General features: G+C 29.5%; 4 protein-coding genes across 5 annotated transcripts; all 4 read left to right on the top strand.

The window, feature by feature from the left end:
• Nucleotides 1-4025: 4025 nt before the first annotated feature.
• LOC149890716 (uncharacterized) lies at nt 4026-6568 on the top strand. Its single transcript, XM_090083414.1, has 2 exons — nt 4026-4595; nt 4785-6568. Exons 1-2 carry the CDS (start codon nt 4252-4254, stop codon nt 5134-5136), a joined length of 696 nt encoding a protein of 231 aa, XP_089939540.1. The 5' UTR covers nt 4026-4251; the 3' UTR covers nt 5137-6568.
• On the top strand, nt 5140-6437 carry LOC149890717 (uncharacterized). Its single transcript, XM_090083413.1, has one exon. It carries the CDS (start codon nt 5140-5142, stop codon nt 6421-6423), a length of 1284 nt encoding a protein of 427 aa, XP_089939539.1. The 3' UTR covers nt 6424-6437.
• A 3797-nt stretch (nt 6569-10365) lies between the features above and the next one.
• LOC145200685 (uncharacterized) lies at nt 10366-18731 on the top strand. Of its 2 annotated transcripts, XM_090082221.1 has the most exons (8): nt 10366-10476; nt 10688-10811; nt 13242-13365; nt 13576-13653; nt 13743-13910; nt 14050-14318; nt 14396-17354; nt 17763-18731. In XM_090082221.1, exons 2-8 carry the CDS (start codon nt 10737-10739, stop codon nt 18146-18148), a joined length of 4059 nt encoding a protein of 1352 aa, XP_089938347.1. In that variant the 5' UTR covers nt 10366-10476; nt 10688-10736; the 3' UTR covers nt 18149-18731. The 2 variants fall into 2 exon arrangements, with proteins under 2 accessions (XP_089938347.1, XP_089938346.1); XM_090082220.1 differs by lacking the exon at nt 10366-10476 and having other exon boundaries at nt 10685-10811.
• Nucleotides 18732-21926: 3195 nt separating this feature from the next.
• LOC149890718 (cystatin-A-like) lies at nt 21927-25363 on the top strand. Its single transcript, XM_090083306.1, has 3 exons — nt 21927-22078; nt 24822-24923; nt 25139-25363. The coding sequence occupies exons 1-3, from the start codon at nt 22007-22009 to the stop codon at nt 25265-25267; spliced, it is 303 nt and encodes a 100-aa protein (XP_089939432.1). The 5' UTR covers nt 21927-22006; the 3' UTR covers nt 25268-25363.
• Nucleotides 25364-26492: the final 1129 nt, after the last annotated feature.

Here is a 26492-nt window from a genome sequence, read left to right on the forward strand (position 1 = left end):
AAAGAATTTTTTATTGTTGAGAACTCAAATTTTTTTAAAATAGATGTTTGCTTTTCTAATATAAATATTAGTATTTTATTTAAAATTTTGAAATAAACTATTTCAAATATATTGTAGTTATTTGATCGGTTTTATTTCCAGAAAGTTGTTTTTCTAATAATCAAATTACTTTAATGTATACTTGATTTATCTTAATATAACACAAAACAAAAAAAAAAAATGTTACCAGAATGTAATGAAAAGTAAAAGTAATGTTTTTGCGACTACTTAGCAATTATGCTGACGTAAACGAAATTCGATCTAAAGCTTTTTTTTATAACCAAATAAGTACAAAAAAAATTTAGTAAAATTTGCTTTTTCTAGAAACTTGTTATTGGGATGAGGTGCATTTAATTAAATATCGGTCTCGACTCGGCGTAGGTTTTGTTTATCTTAAGTGTTATTTTTGACAGCTGATAATTCATTTCGCAAAAAAACTGTATAAAAAAAAACACATATCGATGGCTTGGAGTTAAAATATTTAAAGAAATCATTTGAGAAAATTGAAAATAATAGCTTACAAACCTTTGAATATATTGCAATACGTTTTTGATAACACTTTCAATATATCTTAACAAGAATTTTTTTAATGGTAAGTTTTAGGGGATAATTTATGCCAAAAAACACAATTTTTCTGAGATACATTTCAAAATTAAACTCATTTTTGACCGAAATTGGAGCTAAATAAAAAAAATATTATTTTAAACGTTTTTTCACCCCATTGTGCTTGTATTAAATTAGCCGCGTAAGTATGGGTAATTTTTAAGTCTACAGAAAACTTGTTCCAGACGTCATCAAGACGGATGGTCGTCATTACATGGTCTAAATTTTATCTTTGATCTCCGGCGTTTTTTTATTTGATTCATTTCAAAGTAGAAAACATTTTACTGAAAAGGTAGACAAGTCAAACAAACTCAATAAAATCAGCATCTCGAGATTTGGAGATGCAATGGTGCTTTACCTTTTTAAAAGATTCTTAGCCTAAGTTAAATCAGCTTTTGAATAAAGATCTCGAATCCTTAGAAAGAGAGTTCGCTTTGATATTACAGATTAAAGTTTTCAGATTAACGGAAAAGAGAGCAATAAAAAGCTGGTAAAACGTACAATTGTATTGCGCTCTCCTTCGTAAAACTATATACTTGGGGAACCAGAACCATTTCTTTACATTTTATCAAAATCTTTGATAAACCTTCTCGTCGAGGTATTGAGCCAAATTCAGTTAAATTTAGAATAGACTTTTATATGTAATATACTTCTACATTGATTTTTTAAGAGCTCGAAAGTCACGATACATTTAAAAACAGTTATAAGTTATTTTGACAATGTGTTAAACTAACCCTGTAATGCTTCACTTGTGTTTTCTCAAAATGCTTATGAAATAATCAATTTTTACAATTATTCAACTGAAAAAATAAATATGGCAAACTCTTCACTACTTTTCAGCTTATTGTGAGGTGGGTCTTTACGATACCATTTTTTTGGATTTCTTATTTTTGTAACTCTAATTCTGATCCTTGATACTGTTGTATAAAGGAGATATTGATGAGATGTCAAATGGGATGTTGATGGGATGGGTTGAGAGTGTAGAAATGATGCTGATGCCTCGAGGTTCTGTTTAGTGAAAGAACTCTGACTTAACGTTTTTATAAAGCTCTTGTAAACTTTTGTTCTATTTTGATAATTCTACTACTCTACCATTCGACGTTAACCCGATTATTATTTTTAATTCGATAACTATTATTAATTCGATATTAATATAAATGCCGACAAGAGTTTGCAATTATATTAAGCTACATAAAAGTATATATGGTTTAACGAATTCACTACCGACTTAACGAAATCAAAACGCCAACTGTAACTGCAACGTCCATGCTAGTGATCAACCGGAATTCGGTTCGGATCCGGTTTCCGGCCAAAATTACGACCGGAACCGAAATTCCGGTTCCTGTTCCGGGTATATTTAAGATTTCGGTTCCGGCCGGATTTCCGGTTCAAAATGCTACCGAAAATATATATTATAAAGCTTTATTTAGCATAATACCGTTATGATCATTTTGATAAAAATGATTAAAAAAATTTTTAAATTAGTTGTTAAGCTTGAGAATTAATGTTAATAAAATTTGGCTTTGTTTGAAAACTAATTAATTTTCTTGTTTAAATTAACTTTAAATTAATATTCATATCTTGTAATGTTTTTATCGCTAATATTTGAGCTGAAGTTACACCATTCTGATTCTTACCAGCTCATTTTCTTAAACATATTGTCATGATCCAAATGGACAATTTTGAACCTCCTAAAGATGAATTTGGCTCCTGCAACTCATCTTTTTCGCACATTGTAAAAATTAGTGCGCAACTTCGAACAGGGGAAAACGATTAATGTGCATTTTGACAATCCAAAAAATCATTTAGGTGTTAAATGATTTTTTTGGATTGTCTAACTGCTTCTCTATGCCTTGGGTTTCGGAAAAACTTTAAAAAAAAATGTAAAATTTTAGTTATTTTTACTACATTAATTTTTGTTTAAATTAGAACTAACTTTTTAAAAATATATTACTTATTTTCGGTTCCGGTTTCGGTTCCTGTTCCGGTTTGGATTTATTTTCGGTTCCGGTTCCGGTTAGGAATATTTAGAATCTATTACCGGTTTGGTTCCGGTTCCGGCAAAATATCTGTTCCGGTCGATCACTAGTCCATGCACAAAATATTGGATATGCGCATGCGTGTGCTCAGGGTAAATCCCTACTCGCGTTTTAAAGTTCTAGGCCGGACGTGAAAATTAAAGTTTTAGCGTTGCGTTGAAAACGCGAAGCAATTTTAAAAACGTTAACATTTTTCATAGTTTTCACCCGTTTCCATACCGTGACGTTTTCATAGTAGTTTTCATAACGATATTTTGCTAAAAACGGCTACGACAACGACGACTTATAAAATCATAATTTTTTACGTTCTCGTCGCAGTTGGCGTTTCGATTTCGTAAAGTCGGTACTATGGTTTCTGAGATGCGATTTTTTGGCATAAACTTATAACTTCAATTTAAAGACAAGATAGCTAATAATTTTTATTTCTCAAGATTGGCAATATGATCTAAATACTTCATAACTAAACTTTATATGATTAATATATATATATATATATATATATATATATATATATATATATATATAATATGTAAATATATTTAATATATATTAATATGTATAATATATATATGTATATTTAACACATAAATATATTTAATATATAGATAAATTTCATTTATATCTATAGTAAAAAATATAATTAGATGAATTCATATTAAAAAATCAGTTAAATTTTAGCAATATTTTATTATCCAATGTTGTTAAATCGAAATAGTTTACGGAAATTATGTCCTCGTCGGAAGTTGCATCGTCATAGTCGTCATCGCTTTCATAACCCTCTTCGCTTTCGCTATGTTGATGTTGCGAGGTATTAGATGGCATTTCTGTTAGTAAACTTATTACCTAAAAAGGAAGAGGTAACTTAAGATGATTCTGAATTTTTCTATGTAAGTAAATACTGGATATAATAGGATCTGAGGTTTCTAAGGCTCTATGAAAAATATCTTCTAGATTTTTTTCTCTGCTGGTTTTACGAGCATGAAATTGTCTATCATGTTCAAAAACTTTATATCTGGCTTCAGACCCTTCTTCACCAAAATAAACTATTGGTAGGACTGTATTTTCTAGAATTTGTCTGCCATGTATTAAAACTTTATATGCAGTTGCAGGCATCGGATACCAAGGATATTTAGACATATTATGTTTTACCTCATCAAAACAATATTTTTTTCAAATTTATCTAAGGGCCTGTTTTTTTTCAAATTTATCTAAGGGCCTGTTTTTTTTCAAATTTATCTAAGGGCCTGTTTTTTTTCAAATTTATCTAAGGGCCTGTTTATATGGAAAGCGGGCTGGCTCGGCAAACGAGCCAGCCCGTTTGCCGAGATCTCGACGTCGCACAATGAGTCCAAATCGCGAAAAAGTGGCCAAAACTTTTTTCCGATTTTTTTTTAACAGAAAGTGAACTTTGTGCAATCTTTTTACTTTAAACAGATGTAAACTGTATTTAAACTCAATATAGAGTCGTTTTCTGTAAAGAAAATTTATAGCTTTGTTTTCATAAAATATTAATTGCAAAGAGTGCATCTAGAAGATTATACAGGTGTTTTTTCTTTGTTGTTGATTAAATATGAAAAGATTAGAACTTATAAGCGTAATTCAAGAAGTTGGTGTTAATCATGCGAATTTGCAAGCCGTTTTAGAAACTGAAGCAAAAAATAAATTGCTAACCAATGAAGAACTGTCTGATGCAGAACTCTCAGAAAAAATTAGACTTTTTATTTATAAATTTCGGGTTAAATATGCAAAGCATAATCGTAATTTTAAAAGATTAGTTAAACAAGAAGTGGCCTGGTTAGAGGGTGAGTTGTTTCAGAATCAAAATACTAAACTTGATTCAACTTTAAAAACTGGACGACCAGAAAAAGAATGGATAGAGTGTTCATTAAGAACAAAAAGGAGGAAAGTTTCAAGGTAGTTTCTAGTTTAGAATTGCTATTTTTGTTTTTAAAAGTCACTGATTAAATACATAATTTTTAATAAAAATATACACCCACAGTTCCACACTTGTGTGGTTAAGGCAGTTTTCCATAGTATCAATTTTTGAAATTATCATAATGGAAATAGTTTATCAAATAATGATGTTGTTTATTTTTATTTTAGTTTGGCTAAAACTCATACAACTGAAGAATTAGCAGAAGCTGCTGTTGTACGTGCAAAATCAAGTCCTGGAAAATCTGATTTGGGAAAAAATGTTAAAATGTTTTCTAAAGATCTACCAGGCCAAACTTACCAATCTGATAATTATCATCCAATTATGATGTCTGCTGATCAAGCTTTATCACTTAAAATTCAATGTGATTTGAGTGATATACAATACCAGATTATTCGAAACTCATCTCTGATGCAAAATGCTGACATTTATCCCCCATTAAAAGCAATCCTAAAATCAAAAGCAGATTGTTATCCAGAGGGTTTGCATATTACAGAAACGTCTGCGAAGTGTAGTTTGTAGAACATGGTTAACCATACCTTGCTTCGAATTTTGAAACTAAATTCTGAGCAGCTTCAAAATTTAGATGAAACAGTTACACGTGGAGTATTCAATTTGAAATGTGGCATGGATGGTGCATCTTCACAAAGTATTTATAATCAAAGGTTTGATGATACTGATCTTACTACTGGAGTGCAGAATGAACAGTCAGTATTTCAAACTGCAATAGTTCCTTTGAAATTAAAAATTGGGGGTTCAAACATCTGGAATAATCCTAAACCATCCAGCCCTCATTTTTGTAGACCTCTTGAACTACAATACCTAAAGGAAACAAATGAACTCATTGCAGCAGAAGAAATAAATCTTAGAAAACAAATCGAAAATCTGCAAGACTATATTTTAGATCTAGATCTTCTCAGTAGTAAAAAGCACTGTTCCATAAAAATTAAAATTGTTGTTGACTTGACTATGTTGGATGGCAAGTCAGTAAATGCTATCATGTTTTCGAATTCATCACAATCGTGCAATATTTGTTTTGCAAAACCGAGTGAGATGAACAATCTAGTAAAAATTAGAATGTTTACTCCAAATAAAAAATCTCTTACTATGGGACTATCTACTTTACATTGTTGGATTAGACTTTTTGAGTATGTGCTACACTTAGGATATAAAATGAAAATTAAAAAGTATCAGGCTAGATCAAAAGAACATAAGCTTTCTGTTATTGAGCAAAAAAATGAAATTCAGAATAGGTTTAGAAGCGAGCTCAGCCTTATTGTCGATATGCCAAAGCATGGCTATGGTTCCTCAAACACAGGTAACACAGCCAGAAGAGCATTTGACAATGCAGATACTTTTGCAGACATTACAGGAGTTGATGTTAAAATAATTGTTAGATTGAGAAATATAATGAAGGCTGTGTGCAGTGGATACCACCTTGATTTGGGGGCCTTCAAAAAATATTGTTTAGCTACTTCTGAAATAATAATTAAAAAATATAACTGGTACATAATGCCACCTACAGTTCACAAGCTATTAGAGCATGGTTATCAAATTTCTGATTGCTTTGAACTCCCAATAGGTATTTACTCAGAAGAGGCACAGGAAGCACAAAACAAATACATTCGAAATGCAAGACTAAACCATACATGTAAAATTTCTAGAAAAAATGCAATGGAAAACCAATATCATTATCTGCTGTTACGTAGTGATCCAATAGTATCATCATTCATCTTCAAAAAAACTAAATCTATTAGTGCTGTTAACTTAGATTCTGAAGTTTTAAACCTTTTGCTTGATGAACAATAAATATTTTTTAAAAATAATTTTTACTATATTACTAAATGTTGCAAATATTGGTTTATACATGTGTGTATGTGTGTATATATATTTGAGATCTTTTAAGGTATATATATAAACTTTAAAAGATCTCAAGTTATAAAAATGCTGAAATGAAGTCTTGCATTTGCTGTTCTCACCCCTCCCCCCCCCGGGCTTTTTCTAATGTCTTTTTTTGAAACAATTGACATAAAACCAAAATGGAGCAAATTCGAGCAGCTAAAAAATTATTTGTTTTATACCCAATACGTTCATAATAATGTGATAGAAATTTAGGAGGAGTGAAAAGTGGACATTTTAAGCTTTATCACTTTTTGTAACCGGGGAAATACATATTTTAAAAATTTTACTCCTTTCTTCAAAAACCCAAAATCTAAAGCTAAAAAATCGAGTTATTACTTCTTTTTTGATTAAAACCATATTAACAATAATATATGAAAATGAAATTTTAAAAAAGTTTACAAATGTTGTATAATAATATAAAAATTGTCTTATTTAAAAAAATACAAAAATTCGTGAATTATTTTGGAAATTTTTATTTTATTTTTTAAGCGCAATAAATCACTCCCAAAACATATAAAGAACGTATTAAAAATTCTGCAAAATATTTTTTTCAGCTATTGGGTAAATATTCTTTCTAAATTATAAAAAATATTTATATATTGGAATACTTTTAAAAAACGACTTATGGCCACATTTTTGAGATTTGGATTCATAGTGCGTCGTCCTTATTGCAACTTAACTTTATTTTGCGTTTATATGAATAAACGAACTAGCCCGGATCGCTATCCGGGCCAGCTCGTTTATTCATATAAACGCAAAATAAAATTAAGTTAAAATATTGATGACGTCGATATCTCGGCAAACGGGCTGGCCCGTTTGCCGAGCCAGCCCGCTTTCCATATAAACAGGCCCTAAATTAATTTGATGCTGGGAAGAAATGCATATAAGAATGGTTTTAAACGTTTTTATCAATTCTTCATCCATGTTAGTTATTTCGGAAAATTTTTTAACATTTTCAAATGCTCGGCGTGCAGTATTGCCGTCGTTGGTACTTCCAAACCCTCCTATTTTTGGTTTATCCACGTGAAAGTGTAAATTTTTAAAGAACCGTTGTTGTATTTCTTTTTTTCTACATGAAAGAATTTTCTTGTTACAAGTAGAACGAATTTGCCATTTACACAAATAATATTTACATGATATGTGGACGATGCATTCAAAAAATCGTATCCAAGAATGTAGTAGACTAATGCCCGTCAATATCATGTTTTTCTTTTAAAATGTGTTCTGTGGATTCCTTTATGTATTCGACTTTTAACGGTTTAGAAAACCGCACTCATTGAGGAGTGCAGTTATCTTCTGAGTTCAAAAGGAGTGGTACAACAGTTGTCACAAATAAATTTTAATCAGAAGGACAACCAGCTGTATCAAATTTTTGTTTATAGGCAGAAAGACCGGAACTGCCATCAAAACCTAAACTAAATATCATCTCGGCTATAATTTCGTTAGTATTAATGGATTCCATGTGCTAAAAAATCACTTCTTCTTGTAATTGTGCAATACGTTTCACTGTATGCTCTAACAACTTTTTAAATGGTACTTGTGCAATGATATCGGAAATTGATATACCATTTGGTCTACATTCTGATTTAATTTTCCAAATCTCTTTGTAATTTGGATACATTTTACAATTTTTGATAACAGCTCCTAGTCTAATGTTTTGATACTGTTGTTTACTTAAATTAGAATCGAAAATTTCGGCTGTATAACGTGTTGTTTCTTTTTTTGGTGAAAATATAGTTTTTTTAATTTTAGTTGGCCAAGATGGACTTGTGTTCAATTCTTTTAGAACCAATGCTAAATCACGTTTCTTTTGCAGACGTGCAGCCATACCTGCTGCTTGTAATATAAGAGATGTATCGTGCAAATTATCCCGGCATAACTCTGATGCTTCCAATCTCTTGGCCTGATCCGATTTTTCGGTATATGATTACCATGGTCATCGAGAAGATATTGGTGGAATTGAATGACTTGAAGATGTTGATGGAATTGCATCATCAGGAAATCTAATTTCTCTTTTCAACCAATCTGAACTTTTACTTTTAAATCGGCATATTGTTCTTTGACAATCTGACCATTTTCGTTCAAAAGAATTGCACAAACTACATATTTTCTTTTGAAAATTATTGCTAATAACTACTGTTTCATCATTTCCAACTTTTTGAATGACGTGCTCAAAAACATTTGATTTTTCCTCATTTATATCTTTCTTTTCCAGCCAGACATTAAATAAATCCTCGTATTTGAAACGGAACAACACTGCAAAAAAATAGATATATTTTTAATTGGGGCAACTAGGGGCAAGTTTTGAAAATTGGAATATATTCCTGAGCATTACCGAAATTCAATTGTGTAAAAATATTTCTGGAGAAATACGGAGATTTTTTTAAAAGTCAAAACAAAGTTTTGAAAAATGTCAAGGAAGAAAAAATTCTATGCACGCGCTTATTTCTTTTATATAATCAATATAACAATGCAGTATTTTAATTTAATTGAATAATTTTAAAAAGTATATACCTGTATAAAAATAATTCTCTTTACAGCAATCAAAAATGTTAATTATTTCAAAAGTTATGTATTATTAAATTAACAGCTCACTTTACGCAAACTCACTGCCAACGAAACTGAGATTAAATATATCCTTAACTTGAGTGCATGTTAAAAACTAGGCAATTAATTCAAATACAAACCACGTTTATTATCGCTTTGATGGGTTTATTTTAAGGTACCACATAAAAAAAAATCTTTTTTAGAATTTAAAAAAAATGGGTTTCTGCTAAAAAATCCGGGTTTCAGAAACCATAGTGGAATTGAAAGAATAATATCGAGACAACATTTCCTTATGATATTAATTTAGACTGGTCGAAGGTTATGAATTTAACAATTATAGAGGAACTGTACATGAGAACGGTCGTTCAAAACTTATAAATTTTTTTTAATTGCACATTAGAAGTAACAATAAGTAATCTCGCGAATCTTTTATGTAGAGACATGTCATCCAGTTTTAAAAGTTTTTCTGATCAACTTTTTTTTATACATTGTTAAAAATTTGTGTAAGGAAATGTTTGTCGGACAAATTTAAATTTATCACTTTAAAAAGCACATCCAACATTTAGTTAAGCAATAAGTGTGTCTTACTCTTGCAATGTACTCGCGGCTTTCAATAAAATGAAATTTTAACCTTGGGTCAAGTCAGAGAGCGGACTTTTACAAACCCTCTAATAAACCATATTTTAAAACAAATTTTTTTTAAAGATTTTCTGGAAAAACTAAAACGTTGAAAAACGTTCAAAAACGTTCAAAAACGTTCAAAAACGTTCAAAAACGTTCAAAAACGTTCAAAAACGTTCAAAAACGTTCAAAAACGTTCAAAAACGTTCAAAAATTTGAAAATTGAAAATGTAGAAAATGTAGAAAATGTAAATGTACTATATACATCTAGCAAAGTTACAATTTAATTGTCTGGCCTTATTTTTAAATTTGCCCCTCTTACTCCTATAACAGTGAGTTGAATACAGATTTCCGAACTATATAAATGATAACAAACGTTGCGCGTCAGTCGCTGTGGTGACATAATAAACATTTCGAACCTATCAACACCTTTATAAAAAAAAAACTCGATAATTCGATATGTTTAAAAATAAACGACAGCAATGCTGTTGTAGGAACAATATTTTATATAACTTGAATCATCAATAATTCAGGTTTTATTAAAATATTTGCTTAATATGATCACTGAGTAAAAAAAAAAAAAACTATTCAAACCTACGAATCGATATTCATATTTTTCAATTCTTATTCAGCCTTCAAATTCAATACTTCTGAATCCCATACCAATATATGTTGGAAAACAGAAATTTTATACTTATAATGAAATGAGATAGAATAAATATCTGTGATGTTGCTCCGGATTAAATGTATTTAGTGATTTGGAATTTTAAAGTTAATCTGAGTTAATTTTTTGTAAGGATTTTTCCCCTTTCAATTCATAAATTTTTTGTGCTCCAAACACATCATAAAAGCATACCACCAAATATTTGAACTTACTATACAATAACACATTAATACAAAAAATTTCCCATAGATGCATTGCAGGTATCTATGGCAAATTTTCCTTACCCCAAATTCAACCCATAAAAAAAAAACCCTGTTGCAAATCAATTTATGTTTTTAGAAAATTAAAAGGTATAACTTTAAGTAAAAACGTTAAACAAAATCTAACGATGACATCGGCATCAGCTCCAAAAAGTGAAAGTGATGAAGAATTTGAACTTCCTGTAATTGTCTCAGATGGAGAGGTATGTCTATTTATCATGATATATCGATTCGTACAAAAGTGTAGAACTAAAAGATATTGTGTACATTCTTCTTAACTGTCAAAAGAAAAATACTAGGATTTGATCTAGCTTTCAAAAGTTGACGCATGCAAGTTAATTTTCAAATTAATCCCCACAATAAAAATGCTTTTAAGCTTTAAAAGTTTAAAGATTCGCTTATTGAAGTGAATTTCTTTTAAATTAATCAAACTAAGGCTCGGTTTTTCGGACGCTCTGAATTAACACTATAATATTTTCACATTGTGAGACATGCTTTTATATTTAATGTTTTCACATTAACATACAAATGATTTTAGTTCGAATTGCTCTGAAATGTAGCGCAATTTCTCAGATGTCAAGCTATCAAGGCTAGTTTCTATTTGACTAACTAATTGCAAGTTTTTATGGAAGATTTTGTTGAGCTCTTCACGAAGTTTCGTGTAGAGCGAAGGTATCTTCTTGAGGATTGTTTCGAGTTTTTTGTTTGAGCAGTGTCATTAAAATCTTGAAATTTGTTTTTGGGAGCTTTGCCAAAAAATAAAATTTAAGACTACGAAAAACTTCGTGATTTATCGATAATACTGCTGTTGCAGTATTATCGATATGTTGTCTGATTGGATTCTTAAATTTGAAAAGAAGTTCAACACAAATTTTGAGTTGCAGTTTTTTTTAATTAACATGTGATTGGTAGAAGATTTAGCCATTAGATCAATTTTTATATACAATAATTTATAAATCTTATTTGTTTGTTTTTTTTTCCGGCTAACGGCAATAAAGTTCATTAATGTAATTAGTTATCATTGTATGGCAATTTATACTTTCAAAAAATTTCGAAAGTATAAATTATTGCACAGTAGTAAATCATTCATTGATTTTAATTTTATTCGAAGAAAATTCCGAAATCTGGAAAACTTAAGGTTAGTTTTTTGAATCCATTAAATGGTAATGAAGCAAACGAATTGAAACTATTCTATGTTTCCGAAATAACTAACATTTTTTTTTTCATGTTTTTTTTCTATATTTGGATAACTTTCTTTAGTTTTTCTTCTTGATGAGGTTAGTATATTTGATGAGGTCAGCATATTTGGGTGGTGATGCAGCAGGTTTGAACTAATTGGAGTGGCTCTTTTGAAGTTTTATTCTGACTTTGCAGCCAAAACACATAGTTAAATAATTGTTCACTCCATGGAACTTTCTAAAGTAATTTTACATATTTAATTGATCTTATTGGCAAGGTTTTGCATCAAAACTCTACTTTAAAAAAAAAAACTAAACCAGCATGTTGTGATTGGTAAAGAAAAACTGACACATGGATTCCATTTTAAAAAGGTTTTGGAATTTCCTAAAAATAGCGATCATTCCTATATTTTTTCAAAAGAAATAATTTGTATTTCAAACTTTCAAAATCCAAATTAGTTTCGAAAGTTTGAAAAAACAGATTTTTTTTTTTCCCCGGAAATTCCGAACTTTCAATATTTTCAAAAACAAACGTCTAGCAAAATAATCTCTTTTTTGAAATAACAGTTTCGGAAAGCTAACATAAAGTTTGCTTTTTTTTTTATCACTTATATTCATGAAAAAATATGGTAGGAGAGAAAATATGGTGGTCTAAAAAAAGAAAAAAAATGCTAGAAAATCTAGCTAAAAACCACTTTGTTTAGAGCTTATTTAAAGTAAAGTAAAAACTATAGAAGATTTATTGACTTAATTCTTTTTTTTTACTTTTAAGAAAAGTTGTTTTTAAATAATTCTTGCATCAGGGTTTTATACGAAAACATAAACTTTTATTTATACTTTTATCAAACACAATAAGTTAAGTTAATAAAAAGATTTACTAAAAATCTCCTCATACATCACCTTGATATTGTCATCCTAATTTATGGCCGTCATCATTTGTTTTCCAGCGGCTTTCTAACAATTCAATACATACATACATACATACATACATACATACATACATACATACATACATACATACATACATACATACATACATACATACATACATACATACATACATACATACATACATACATACATACATACATACATACATACATACATACATACATACATACATACATACATACATACATACATACATACATACATACATACATACATACATACATACATACATACATACATACATACATACATACATACATACATACATACATACATACATACATACATACATACATACATACATACATACATACATACATACATACATACATACATACATACATACATACATACATACATACATACATACATACATACATACATACATACATACATACATACATACATACAAAAACATATATGGATATATATATATATATATATATATATATATATATATATATATATATATATATATATATATATATATATATATGCTTTTAGCCAGAAATTAGTGAAGATGAAGAAGAGGAAGAAAAGCCTAAAGAAGTTAAAAGAAAAGAAAGTAATTTCTTTCCGTTAGTTATTGTGGATCCTGATCTTGCGATGTTTTATGCAAAATTATCAGGTAAAATAATATGCAAAATGTTTTGAATCACTTTAGTCTTGGAAAAAAAAAATTAAAGAATATCTTTTTTATAATACTATTCATTAACGAATTGTTAACCGTTTACGTCATCGGATTCTATTTTTGCATAATAATATTTTGAAACGATCAATACAATTAGTTTTGTATTAAAACGTGAATTGTAAATTTTTCTATAAAATTAATTTTTAGATAACGCAGAAAGCGAAGAGGAAGAAGAGTCAGAAGAGGTTGATTCTCCTTTAGAACAAGAACAAACAGAATCTTCTGGTATTTGTTTGAATTTTTATAGAAGCAATAATCTAAAAAATACATTATTCCAAATATAATTTTATCCTAAAGTCCTTTAAAAACTTTAGAACATACTGAAGAGGAAATAGATCCTGAGGATTTAGAAGAAATGCAAAGAAGAAGAAGAGAAGAAGAAGAAGAGAATGCTGGTCAAGAACTACTTTCATCCCTAGACGATGTAAATACAGATGAAGAAATAGAAGAAGATAACTCAGTTCATGAATTAAAACAAGAGGGTAAGCCTATATTATACACTGCAAAATTTTTGTTTTGTGTGCTAAAATTTAAAATTTAAAATACATCAACAAATGATTTAAGGTTTCAGGGTTGAAAGCTTTATTATTAGTATCATTAAATTTTTAACTTTTTAAACAGAGATTTACGTTCCACATGTGGAAGTTTGGGAATACGAACCTAAAGTAGAGGACTTGAGTAAAGTAAAAAATAGGAGAAAGCTTCCCAAAGATACCGATGATTCAGAAGCTACAGAATACGAAACTATCAAATCTGGAGATGAAGAACATTTAAAAGAAAACTTGGAAAACGAAAAGCTTATAAAACCTTTGTTATTTAAGTTACCAGCTGGTGAGACGTTCGAACCATTTGAGGAAATACATTACATCGATGAATACGACAACAACTTTGTAAGTAGTCCAAGAATGGTTTTTGTTGAAAATGTGTTTCTTCGTATATTTAAAATACATGTTGTATAATAATTTAGGACGCTTTCTTTAACACGCGATTTTTGTCATCTGCTTCATCTTTTTGTGAAAGTAACTTTAGTGATAATTCGTACGACGGTCAGAAGTTTCAGCTACCGCAGTCGAAATCAGCATCTGAATTAGGAAGAAAAAAACTTCGAAAAAAAAGATTTAATGACATACAACTTGCAACGACCCTAAAAAATGAAGGTATAGAAAGGAATCTATCAACAAAAAAGAATTTAGATGCGGAAAAAATGGAAGCCATGAGACAATTATTTTTACAGTCACTGACGCCTCTTTCCTATGAAATTGATTTGCATAAGTACAACCACATCAGGTTTCCAGAGTACTATGATAAAAAGGAAAATGTCATAGTTGAAAAAAAAGGTAATACAATTTTTTCTTACAATGCGAAAGACAGGAAAAAACAAAACAAACCTCGTCATCGTGTCTCTCGAAAAAAAAGGAATGCAATTTATCGCCGCTTGCACATTCGAGAAAATGATTTTGGGGAAGATACAGATGAAAGCCCTGACAATGACATTCCATCTTATAAAGCTAATTCTGCCTACATTCAGGCAAGAAATAAAATAATTACAACTGTATTAAACAGCATAATTCATCAGACGTTCGTAGCGATTGATGAACTTGAAATAGCAAAGGAACGAAAACGTATACCAAATTTCATGAAGTATTTACTTCAAGAAATATGTTATAAAATAGTAAACGAAGTAGAAAATAAGCAGAAAGCAGAAGCAGTTAAATTTAACGTTGAGGTTTTGTTGGACAGTTGGGAGCTTGAAATATACCGAAGAAAAAGAAGTATTATAAACGCTCGGCTCGATGAAGTTTCTGAATTTATTGTCACTAATGAAATTAATAACGCTATTTCATACTTACGATATAAAGATCACGTATGTGCGCTTCTAGTACGAGATGCATTCGCTGATTCACTTGATAATTTGAAAGTGCCGAAAAAGAAAATCAACCAATGGTTGAAATATATGTTCTTTGGATTTGATTTACCGGATTATAAATATGAAAAAAATGGTGTGAGCACTTTGCGTGGAATGAGAAAGCGACGAGAACGAGATAAAGCTTTGACTGATCGTCAATTAAAGAATCGTCTTCACACAGCCGAAAGCAAACAAGAAGAAACTCAGAAAATAAAAAAAACATCAACTAGATTTAATTTTATGAGAAACATTATTCTCGACATAATTAAAGGAAAAGAATTTTCCGAGAACATTTTGCCTTATCGCAATGAGAAAATTCCAGTGTTTTCAATAGAAGAACATAATACAAGCCTTACTTCTAACTTTAGCTCAAATCCAGACTCTTTTGATGGAATTGGTAAAGTATTCAATATCGAAAATAATGAAGATCTCGAACCAGAAAGAAGTGCTTCGGTGAACATGAGTGAATATGAAGATCGCGAACCAGAAAGAAAAGTTTCGGTGAACATGAGTGAGTATGCAGAAAAATTCAGACGGGTAAGAGTGAGATTAAAAGTCCTTGACGTGTGGCAAAAAGAAAACGCACAACTAAAAACAATTTTTAGAAGGAAAAGCTGGTTATTTCATAAACTTACTGACGCTACTGAAGAGTCTCATGATGAAGATGGGGATCTAAATGCAATTTATTTGGATAATAACAAACAAGAACAAACAGAAAATTTAACCGACCTTGATGTTGACGACGAGTCAGATATAATAGAAAAAAAATTTGACCTTCCACCTATTGAAGAAGAAGTAAAAAAAGCTTTAAAAACAAGTGTTTTACCAGTCACAATTAATCATGTCAAGTCACGAGTGAAGATTGTGTTAGAAAACCAGCCGCTTTTAAAAACCGTTAGTTATAAAGAAGATAGAAATGATAGTGCCTTAGGCTCTGATGAGCCGATAAAATCTGCAGAAAAACGGAGAAAAGTTAGTAATGAGTCAGGATTTTTATCAAGCAATGATGACAATGAGAGTTTTTTTGAACCTTATGCTACAGAAAATGAACAAAACATTTACGATATCGTTAAACAAATTCCTACCATGGATCGGGATCATTATTTGAAACAATGGATTATCTACGGTGTAACTAAGCCTCATGTTTTTCCTTCGGTACCACCTCAAAATACTTACAAGAAACCAATTAGAAAGTTTCATCTCAAAAGACCAATTTCAGCTGAAAGCGAAGTCTCGCTAGGGGAAATTGCACCAATTGATCCAGTGCTTTATAAAAACATCCAAGGACAAGGGCGTTTAAACTCAGCAAAGTCGGTCCAATCTGGAGTTTCAAGCATGTGTTTTTCAGGTCGCTCAACGAGCATGAGTGCTGCTGAACAAGTTATAAGTGATAGTGATGAAAACACAGAGAGTAATCAAACAGAGATAAAAGAAACGGTAGTCAACACCAAGATTCAGTTCTTCAAATTTGATAAATCATTTGAGAAAAAAAACGAAGACGAATCTGCCGCCTGGGATTTCTATTTAAAACGAAAAAAAGACAAGAACCAGTTAAAGCAATACGAAGCAATATTAAAGGGTGAAAGTGTTGAAGGCTCGGAAATTTGTATGGACGATAGAATGTTGCTGCTCAATGAAGAAAAAGAAGAAATACTTAAAAGCTTCAGTAAAACACTAGTGACGTATATGACAAACGTAGATGACGAAAAAGAAACGAAACTTTTACGCTCTTCTTCATTAAAAGATAAATTGAATGATGAAAAGTTCAACGATGGAGAGAGCGATCTTGAGATAGATCGACCAATTACGCCATGGAGACCACTTAGAAATCGACCGACAACTCCCGATTCAGTTGACTCAGATGAAGAAGTGAGAAAGATGAAAGAGTTATATTGTGGTACAATAAAGTGTAAAAATAAAACAAAAGACGAAGAAAAAGAAGCAAGAGTTTGGCGATTAGCTATGGAGAGAAAGCGATTAGGCCTTGCACAAAGTGCATGGAAGAAGCCTCCGAGTAAAGGTATAAAGTTAAAGTTTTTTTTAGTTAGATTTTAAATAGCAAACTTGTTTAAATAAATTCTAGTTCGCTCTCTGAAAATATTAGCAAAATTAACTGAAATACGCGGTTTTATTCTGTTCGTTTTTTTTTTGTTTTTTTTTTTGTTTTTTTTTTAATAAGAAACTAAGCAAATGGGCTTATTACTGGAACGTTTCTTATTTTGAGGGTTATTTTTATAAGAAACTAAGCAAATGGGTTTATAACTGGAACGTTTCTTATTTTGAGGGTTATTTTTATAAGAAACTAAGCAAATGGGTTTATAACTGGAACGTTTCTTATTTTGAGGGTTATTTTTATAAGAAACTAAGCAAATGGGTTTATTACTGGAACGTTTCTTATTTTGAGGGTTATTTTTTCGTTTTGATTTAGATCACTATGAAGAAGCCCTGCAAGCAAATCGTGAGCTGTTCTTAAAACTACAAATAAGTCTTAAAAACATAAAGGAACTAAAACCCGTAATTTCTAAAAAACGAACTTCAATTGCCGAAACTGAAGGAATATGGAGAACGAGAAGTGAAAAACGGAAGGAAATGAATGCAAACGACTACTTCAAACAGCTAAATAAAAGAGCTAAATCGACTCCGACATCCTCTCCATCCTCAAACAACAAAACTCTTCTTTTGCTACCTGACATATCAAAAACAACGAGTCTCATAAGCAGCCCACAAGGGTACAAAAAGACTAAAAACTCTCAGGGCGTTAATACTACGAACGGAAAGGTTTTAATAAAAAAGGGGTCAAAAAGTTTGCGTTAAATATTCTTCAGGTTGGAGCTGAAGAATTTGATTTACTGTGAGAAATATAAACAATGAAATTTTAAAAATAAAGAAGTAACTTTTGGAGACATATAAAGTTGGAAAACTAAAAATTGGAAAATTGGACTTTATTTATTTTTTTTATTTTCCAGAAGATACACTCCAACAGATGTTTTTTAAAAACCTTAATTCAAAAATCAGTCATAATTTATGTATTGTTTATGTATAATTTCTTCATAACATTCAGGAGGGATGGAGGGACAGATTTCTGAATTCAACCTTACGAGGTGCTATAAAAACAATATTAAAATGAAGAACAGTGAAGAACATCATTTCCTTAAAAAAATATGAGGATTAGTTGCAAGTTTTCTTACAACAGCTTCTAAATATTTCTGTTTGTTAGCGAAGACCAATTTACTGTGAATTCTTGGCCACAACAGATTCCTATAGTTTCGAATTAACTGATTACTGACAAATCAAATGAAGGCGGAATGTGTGTCCACCTATTTTTGATTGAATTTGATATAAGTCTGATATCTAACGTTAAGTTATAAATTTTTTCGAAGGTATCAAGGTATTTTCCATTAGACGTTTTTTTTAATTAATGGGCATAATGTTTAACAGGCTGATAGACTTACCCCCGTTGTGATAAAAATTACGATAAATTTTTATTCGCATTTGTGAAGCCTGGCGTTACAATTTTGCCCCGTGGTTTGAATCGTATAATATAACTGCGCAGTAGCAGTGTTGGATGCAGGTGATGGTTGCACTTCCTCGTCAGTAGCGAGGGTTGCGGTGCGCCCCTGGCTTGGTTAAAATTGCGCCCTAAAAACTATAAAAAGTACGATAAATAAATACTGTATACATTCATTTTAAATGAGTAATATTGTGCAAATATTTATACTGCCGTATATTTCGATGAATAAGTCGAAACCAAACTAATAGTAAATTTGTAAAACAATATTTTAGCAAAATTTATTGAAACTTGAATTGAATTTTGAATGGAATTTTAACTGGAAACTTGAATTAAGTTTGAATGGTTGAGGTTTTACAAGTAAACAATGAAGAGCATTCCAAAGTGATAAAAAAAGTTCTCTTGAAATATTTCTTTCTGTTTGAAATTAAATTATGCATTTTTGTCTTGCCTTTTGAATAAAATATTATTAGTAAGATAAACTCTGACATTTTCACTGCACGATTATTTTCTTGCTTCTATAAACAGTCTTACGATGTTAATATCAAAGATGGGGAAGAGCCTAAGTTAAAGTTATGGTTCAGCTCAAATTATCTGCAGGTTTCGGTTCTTTTGGAGTGCTTTTAACTATTTATGCTTTACAATTCTGGTTCAAAACTTATTGTCCAGTTTCTTTGCATAAAATTTAAATGAATAACTGGAGCAATCTCATATTGCAGAGACTTTATACGGAAGTAAACGTTCCCTTTGGTCAGAGACCACCAAACTACGTGAATTAAAGAAATCATTAATAGTTTTGCGAAGCAAGACTTTGAAAATTCAGATGCCTTACTATTTCAGCATTATCAGTTTTTTTAGCACAGTTTTTAACACTAGCAGTTCTAGTCTGGAAGGGTTTGGTTTTTTCTCACATCTAGCTTTTAGCCTTCAGCGCCGTGGCTTAGTCTACCATAAACAGCATAGTTAGTAAAGCTTTACCCATTCTTTGACTACCATTCTGGAGAAGGAAGCCAATCTCGAGTTTGACAAAAATCAATATAAAAAAATACAATACAAAAACTGTTATTATTGCTAGTCCAATACAACTTGTACTTGTCTGATGCTACTGGTTCTAGTACGATATTATTTGCACTTATCTCATGCTACTGGTACCTTTCTTTTGTTATAAATTCAACGTAAAAATTAACAGAAGATTTTTACAAAACATCGGAGTGGACATGACATAGTACTTAAAAGAATTTCAAATATTTGAAGATAGATGTTTAATTAATATTTGAAATACAGTAAAGAAAATGACGCGAAAAAAACACGCATTACATCCTTGTGAAAGTAAGAACAAAAGAACTGATAAAAGTCGGCACTTTTAAAAGGTCAGTGTCCTTTTTCGCCATTAATTTGCTTTAAAGCTTGAAATTTAACTATAAACCTGTTAATTTTTCTGTTATAGTTTTGATGTGCTTTTAATTTTGTGGAATATTTTGGTGTGTCAGATATGCTTAAAGTTTTAAAATGGTCTAAAGATAAAATAGTCAAAACAACCTGTCCAAATGTCCAAGCGTAAAATAGAACGTTTACCTTCGGTTATTACATTTGAAACGTAGCAGCAAACTCAAAACAAAAATGTGACAAATGCACTAATCTGTCATTATAAACTATGAGTACATTTTAAATCAGACATAAAAGCAGATTTTAAGATATACAATAAGTGTCAACACTATATATGATAAGTGTGAAACACCTACGATAAGAAAAGAAAACTGCGTTTCAAAAGTTTGATCAAAATTAGTAAATAAATGATTTAGTTTTCAGGATGAGAACAATTTTAAACAAATTTTTAAAATTTTATATTTTTGGTAACAAAAGGCAAAATCTGGCTCGTTGAGCTAGAGAGTAGAGCCGTTTTATGGAAAAATCATTTCTCATCAAAATTAGGAAGCTCAAATTTTTACGCGAATTTTGCAAAAAAAGTCTGTAGTTTTTTTTCAGAAAAGGAAAAAATCTACATTGTTGATCTAAAAATGTTCCTGTTTCTTAAAAATGATTTTTTATATGCTTTTTTGTTTAGCAAAAAAAGAACTTGAATAAGAGGGTTTTTTTCATTTTTTCTTTTTTCTTTTACTTTGAGCTATTGTACAGTATCATCGGCTAAAAGCATAACATCTTAAACAGTTGTTGTTTGGAAATTTCATCAAAATCATTAACCGGATGATAACGGGATATAAGGTGAAGAAATTTAGTTTTAAAAAAAGCTCTCATCTGATTCATACTGAGAATAGAATAAAACATTTTGCGCAAAATAGAACGTTTATCTTCGATTGTTACATCTGAAACGTAGCAGCAAACTCAAAATAAAAATGTTACAAATGCACTAATCTTTCATTTGAAACTATGAGTACATTTTAAATCAGACACAAATGGAAATTTTAAGAAATACGACAAGTTTCAACACTATATACGATAAGCGTGAAACACATACAACAAAACTAGAAAACTGCTTTGCAAATGTTTGATTAAAATTAGTAAATAAACGATTTAAGTTTCAGGATAAGAACATTTTAAACTAATCCTGTAAATATTATATTTTTAGTTGCAAAAATTCATTTCTAATCTTTTTGTACTTTTTTAGTAATCTAACATATTATAATAACTTTCGTTAAACTCACGGTGGATGTCATAACGACCCTAATAAGCTTAAAATGACGCGAGGGCGTGTGTGAATTGAACTCATAATTTTATGATGTACGTCATTTCCATAGAACTTCATTCCTAGGACATGATCATAAATGCAAAATTTGCATTGCTTTTATTTTGAAAAAAATTTTTATCAAGTTGTTGACTACATGGAACGAGGTTGGTATTCATTTCTGGACGTTAATTTTTATTGATTTAGTTGATGAACTGACATTGAGAAACTAAATATTAAGGCTGTTTCTGTGAAAAAATTGTTTATCTTTTTTGAATGTGGTGATGTTGAAACTTATTTTCTTTTTCTTCAATTCTTTCAATCCTAAGGTTTTAGTAAAAAACGATAAACTATTTTATTGGTTGTTTATTTTTCTTACAAACTTCTTGGCTATATATATATAATAAAGATAAAGTTATCTTTTTATCTTGATTAATTTGTTATTACAAAAAGATTAAAGAGAAATATAATTTACTTAACAATGACACAACTTTGTGGTGGAACCAGTGAAGCTAAAGCTGCCAATGCTGAAGTTCAAGAAGTCATTGAAAAAGTATCAATTTAAGCTTCTTAAACTACCATTCTGTATATATTATCTTAATTTACTTAAGTTTTACGATTTAATCAAAATTAGGATCTTTTTTAACATTCTAAGATTGAATTTTGAAACATAATCTAGGGTTTAACAGCAGCAACTGTACATAAACAATAAAGTTTATTAAAATTGTAGAGTATTTTGTAGAATATATTTTTATTGTTAATTATATTATTTGAATGAATTTGGTTTCTGGAATTGTTAGATTAGTTAAAACATTGTTTACACATCACTTTACTAACTTAACTTCCATACAATAAGAAATAAATGCCTATTGCACTTTGTATTTATGAAAATTTTCATATGCTTTTTGCTTTGTAAGAAAAAATCATGTATTACACAAAAAAGCATATATTACATAAAAATGAAGTTTAATAAGGATTTTTTATTTTATAAAAATGGAAGGTTTCTTAAAGTTTCAAAATCTCAGAAAATCAAAATCCAGTTTTGTGTTTTTAAAAAATTTTGCTTAGATAATTTGTATTTTTTTTTAATGTTTTCTCTCAAAAAGATCAGGGATTTATGTTATTTTGAATTTCTTTATTTGTAAATAATGAGCAATCAAAAAATTTTAAGTTTTAAGAAACCTCAATTATAACTCATTTGTATGCCTTTGACAAATGAGTAAAAAACTTTTCCCATTTCAAATTTTAAAGTTATATAAATATTTATAGAATCAGCATCCTTTGAAGAGTTGTTTGCACTCTTTTTAAATAAACGCTCTATAATACTATGTGACTATCTATGCATGTTAAACTATTTTGGTTGCTCTTTGCAGGTTAAAATAATAGGTTCCTTCTGGTTCCATATGTTTTACTTCAATATTTGGCATTTTTAAACTTTTTTCCGTAATTGTACTTACAGTGAACACTTTTAGAGTTTCAGATTTTATACTAGTGCCTTAGTAAACTATTATATTAAAAAACTTATCAATTCAAACACCAGTTCTTAATTTTAAAATTAAAAAAGTTTTATGATTATTTACAAATTAGTAAAACATTTCAAGTGAATACTCATAAATTTGTTTACAAAATCTTTATTTCTTGTTTAATTTTAGAATGTTATTTTATTGCTAATAATATTGCTTTTTATTTGTCTGACCAAAAAATTAGTTAATGTTACTAGCAATAATATGAGAAAATGCATGTTTTTAGTTTTGCGGTTTGAAAAACATTATAATGATTAAAAAGATAAGTATGCATGGTATATAAATTTATAATTGCTTTAAAAACTTTACAGTGGCCTATTACAAATTGTAAAGGTTATACTGAAGTGTTATATTTCTGGTAATTGTTTAAAGCATTGCAATACCAAAGTCCAATCCCCCTCCTCCTTCCAATCAAATTTAAACACCTAAAAGACAAATCTAAAAAATAAAAAGTATTCCGGTTTAAATGCAAGGTAGATTTATATTGTCCATAAAGTTTAGATACTTACATGATAGGATATTGTATTAATGTACTATATTGAAAGCTTTCCTATATTCTAAATAAGATCTGGGGAATATATTTTGTCTAGTTAAACAATAGATCCACATAACCTAAAGCATTAGTGTAATAGGAGATCTATTGTCTGTAAATAACAGTGTACATTGTATATATATAATTATTATAAATATAAAACCCCTTTAGATGTAATCTTTTTTTTTTTTTTTTTTTTTGAGTCTGAGCCTTCAAGCTTCCAAGTTGTTTATGATTTTAAGTGATATATTGTCCCAACTATCTTTCAAGATATTCCACATATTCTTCTTTGATGACAGACACCAGTCACATACTTTTCTGTCCAGCTTTTCCCATACAAGTTTAAAAGGGGTTGAGATCAGGGTTTGTGCAGGCCAAATCATGTTCTTTAAAACAATTTCACCTGCCTTAAAGCTATGTTTGGGATCATTGTAAACACATATCTGATCCTATATTGTTTTTATTTCAACTGATAAAGGATCTAATTAGGAGTACTATTCATTTGAAATTTTTTTTTTGCCATGTTTTTCCCGTTTGTATATTTTCCCATTTGTATGCCTGGTCAGATTAAACAGAATTTTATTTTGGTTAGTAAATAGATCCACATTATCCTACTGAATCTTTTACTTACAGACACCTAAACACTCATTAATTCAAAGGACCATTTTTACTTTGTAGCATAGTAGGTATGTTTTATAGGTTAATTGGACCTTAACTTGTAGTTATTTTCAAAAAAGCATTATTTCAAATTCTGTTAACAATTTTATTAAGGTTTCTTCTAAAATTTATGATTATCAAGTATAATTTTTTTTTAATAATATTCTTCATTTTGAGTAAGAAAAAAAAAAAAAAGCTTGCAACTTTGAATGGCTATTAGTCTATTTTTTTAAAATATAGTTAGGTAATTTATTAGTTAAAAAAAGTACAGACATTTTTGCTTTCATGCTGAAAGTTAATTTTGGTAAAAAAGATAGCACCACTACCCCCATAAAAAAAAGATAGCATCACTACCTCCATAAACCTACTTTACTCCCTGTCTTCAACCTTATTTTTCTTAAACTTACAAAAGTTGTAGGTTGAATTTGGTTTATTTTTATCAAATTTTTATTTGAAATTTTATACTTATACCAAATTAATTTCATTGGTTTTTACTTTTTTACTTATTTTAATTTGCAAATAGCTTTTTAAATTATTTAAAGTATATTTTGTTGTTGATGAGTTATTTTTCATAATATTTTTAGATAAAAGATCAATTGTTAAGTAAAGTTAATCAAAGTTTAGACAAGTATGAAGCTGTTTCATTTAAAACTCAAGTTGTAGCAGGAACAAATTACTTCATAAAGGTTTTTAAGATTTGTTTTAAATTACATACATACATACATACATACATACATACATACATACATACATACATACATACATACATACATACATACATACATACATACATACATACATACATACATACATACATACATACAAAATGTTCTAAATAACATCAAGTTAATATTTAACTAGCATTCTTTAAATTGATTTTGAAAACAAATTTTCTTTTTAGGTTCGAACAGGTGATAATAGTTACATTCATTTGAGAGTGTTTCAACCTCTACCACCAAACCATGAGAACTTACAGTTACATTCTTTTCAAGAAAATAAAGCAGAGGAAGATGCACTTTTGTACTTTTGAACAAATTTGACATCACTTTACTAAACTTTACATTGTTAGTCTAAACTTCTTTGAGATTTTTCATGACCTTTTTTTGAAATCGAATTTAATGGGTTACATTTTTCTGTAGTTTTTTTTTTCTCATTTTTGTATGGAAAAACTCTCCCTTCCAATAGGTGAAAACGAGAGAGAACCAGAATCGGTAGTATTTTTTGAAATCTATTGCAAACTAAATTTCGCTTCTGTATTCCATGGGAATCCAAGATTAACTAGTCTCTGCGCAATAATGTTTGAGGTTTTTCTGCAACTTTGTATAATTAATGTACTGCTTGAAGTTAAACAAAATACAGGATTTGAAGCCGTGAATATAAAGCGGTTGTTGAAGCAACAAAGAAAAGGTTACCATACAAAGCCCAGTTTAAATTATATTTGAAATGATAATCGTCGTAAAAAATAAGCGTGGTTTGTTCCAAAAAAGAGGTGTCTGTATGCGACTTCTGCACTAGTTTTTTAATTGAATCTGCTGGAGTTATTACATCTGTAAATTAAAGCAATCTTTTAAGTTACTATCAATTATTTTATAAAATCCAATAGTCACAAGAAAAGAACAAGAGAGACAGTCAAAAATAAAAAAGTATTTTGAGCTAATTTGGTTGACTGAATCAAAACGATAAAAAGAAGAGGAATTTATATTTTCGACAACAATAGTCAGCAAAAAAGGATCTATTTACTTATGCCAGTGATATATATCACAATTTATTTTTATCTTTAACCAATAAATGTGTAACTTGTACTAATATATGTACTTAATGTTCTGTCTTTAAACCAATTAATTAACATTGTTCATAATGATTGGTTATTTTATTTCTTTCAAGGCTTAAAATGGAAACCAGAGTAAAAGTAAACTTACTCGGTTCATATAAGCTAGAGCGTCCCAGCCGCCCCAACTTTTTGCAAAATCGCTGTTCAAAACTTCGCAACTGTGTTTCATCATATATACACCGGAAATATATGTGTTTTTATGATTTTCAAAAAATTAAGCCAGCACAATCAAATTGAAGATTACGTTATATTATTGAATTTTCATCATTTTAGACTAAAATACAAATTAAAGGATGAAAAACGCAATATTTTCCATTGAATGATGTAATATCATGTACAATGTTCATTGTTTATTATAAAAATCAAAACTTCAATTATCTATTTAATCATCAATCATCATCCAGTGCTAGGAACTGCGACTTCT

Source organism: Hydra viridissima, unplaced genomic scaffold, assembly GCF_058129835.1.
Source record: "Hydra viridissima isolate aposymbiotic clone 2 unplaced genomic scaffold, HvirCarnegie_v1 scaffold_3, whole genome shotgun sequence".
Lineage (NCBI taxonomy): Eukaryota > Metazoa > Cnidaria > Hydrozoa > Anthoathecata > Hydridae > Hydra > Hydra viridissima.

What these genes read in the sequence shown, in the direction of transcription:
- LOC149890716 (XM_090083414.1), top strand. Translation starts at nt 4,252, where the DNA reads ATGAAAAGATTAGAACTTATAAGCGTAATTCAAGAAGTTGGTGTTAAT. An exon ending in AAAAGGAGGAAAGTTTCAAG is followed by an intron (nt 4,596 to 4,784) that starts GTAGTTTCTAGT and finishes TTTTTATTTTAG; the next exon opens with TTTGGCTAAAACTCATACAA.
- LOC149890717 (XM_090083413.1), top strand. Translation starts at nt 5,140, where the DNA reads ATGGTTAACCATACCTTGCTTCGAATTTTGAAACTAAATTCTGAGCAG.
- LOC145200685 (XM_090082221.1), top strand. Translation starts at nt 10,737, where the DNA reads ATGACATCGGCATCAGCTCCAAAAAGTGAAAGTGATGAAGAATTTGAA. An exon ending in TAATTGTCTCAGATGGAGAG is followed by an intron (nt 10,812 to 13,241) that starts GTATGTCTATTT and finishes ATATGCTTTTAG; the next exon opens with CCAGAAATTAGTGAAGATGA. An exon ending in TCATGAATTAAAACAAGAGG is followed by an intron (nt 13,911 to 14,049) that starts GTAAGCCTATAT and finishes CTTTTTAAACAG; the next exon opens with AGATTTACGTTCCACATGTG.
- LOC149890718 (XM_090083306.1), top strand. Translation starts at nt 22,007, where the DNA reads ATGACACAACTTTGTGGTGGAACCAGTGAAGCTAAAGCTGCCAATGCT. An exon ending in TTCAAGAAGTCATTGAAAAA is followed by an intron (nt 22,079 to 24,821) that starts GTATCAATTTAA and finishes TAATATTTTTAG; the next exon opens with ATAAAAGATCAATTGTTAAG. An exon ending in GAACAAATTACTTCATAAAG is followed by an intron (nt 24,924 to 25,138) that starts GTTTTTAAGATT and finishes TTTTCTTTTTAG; the next exon opens with GTTCGAACAGGTGATAATAG.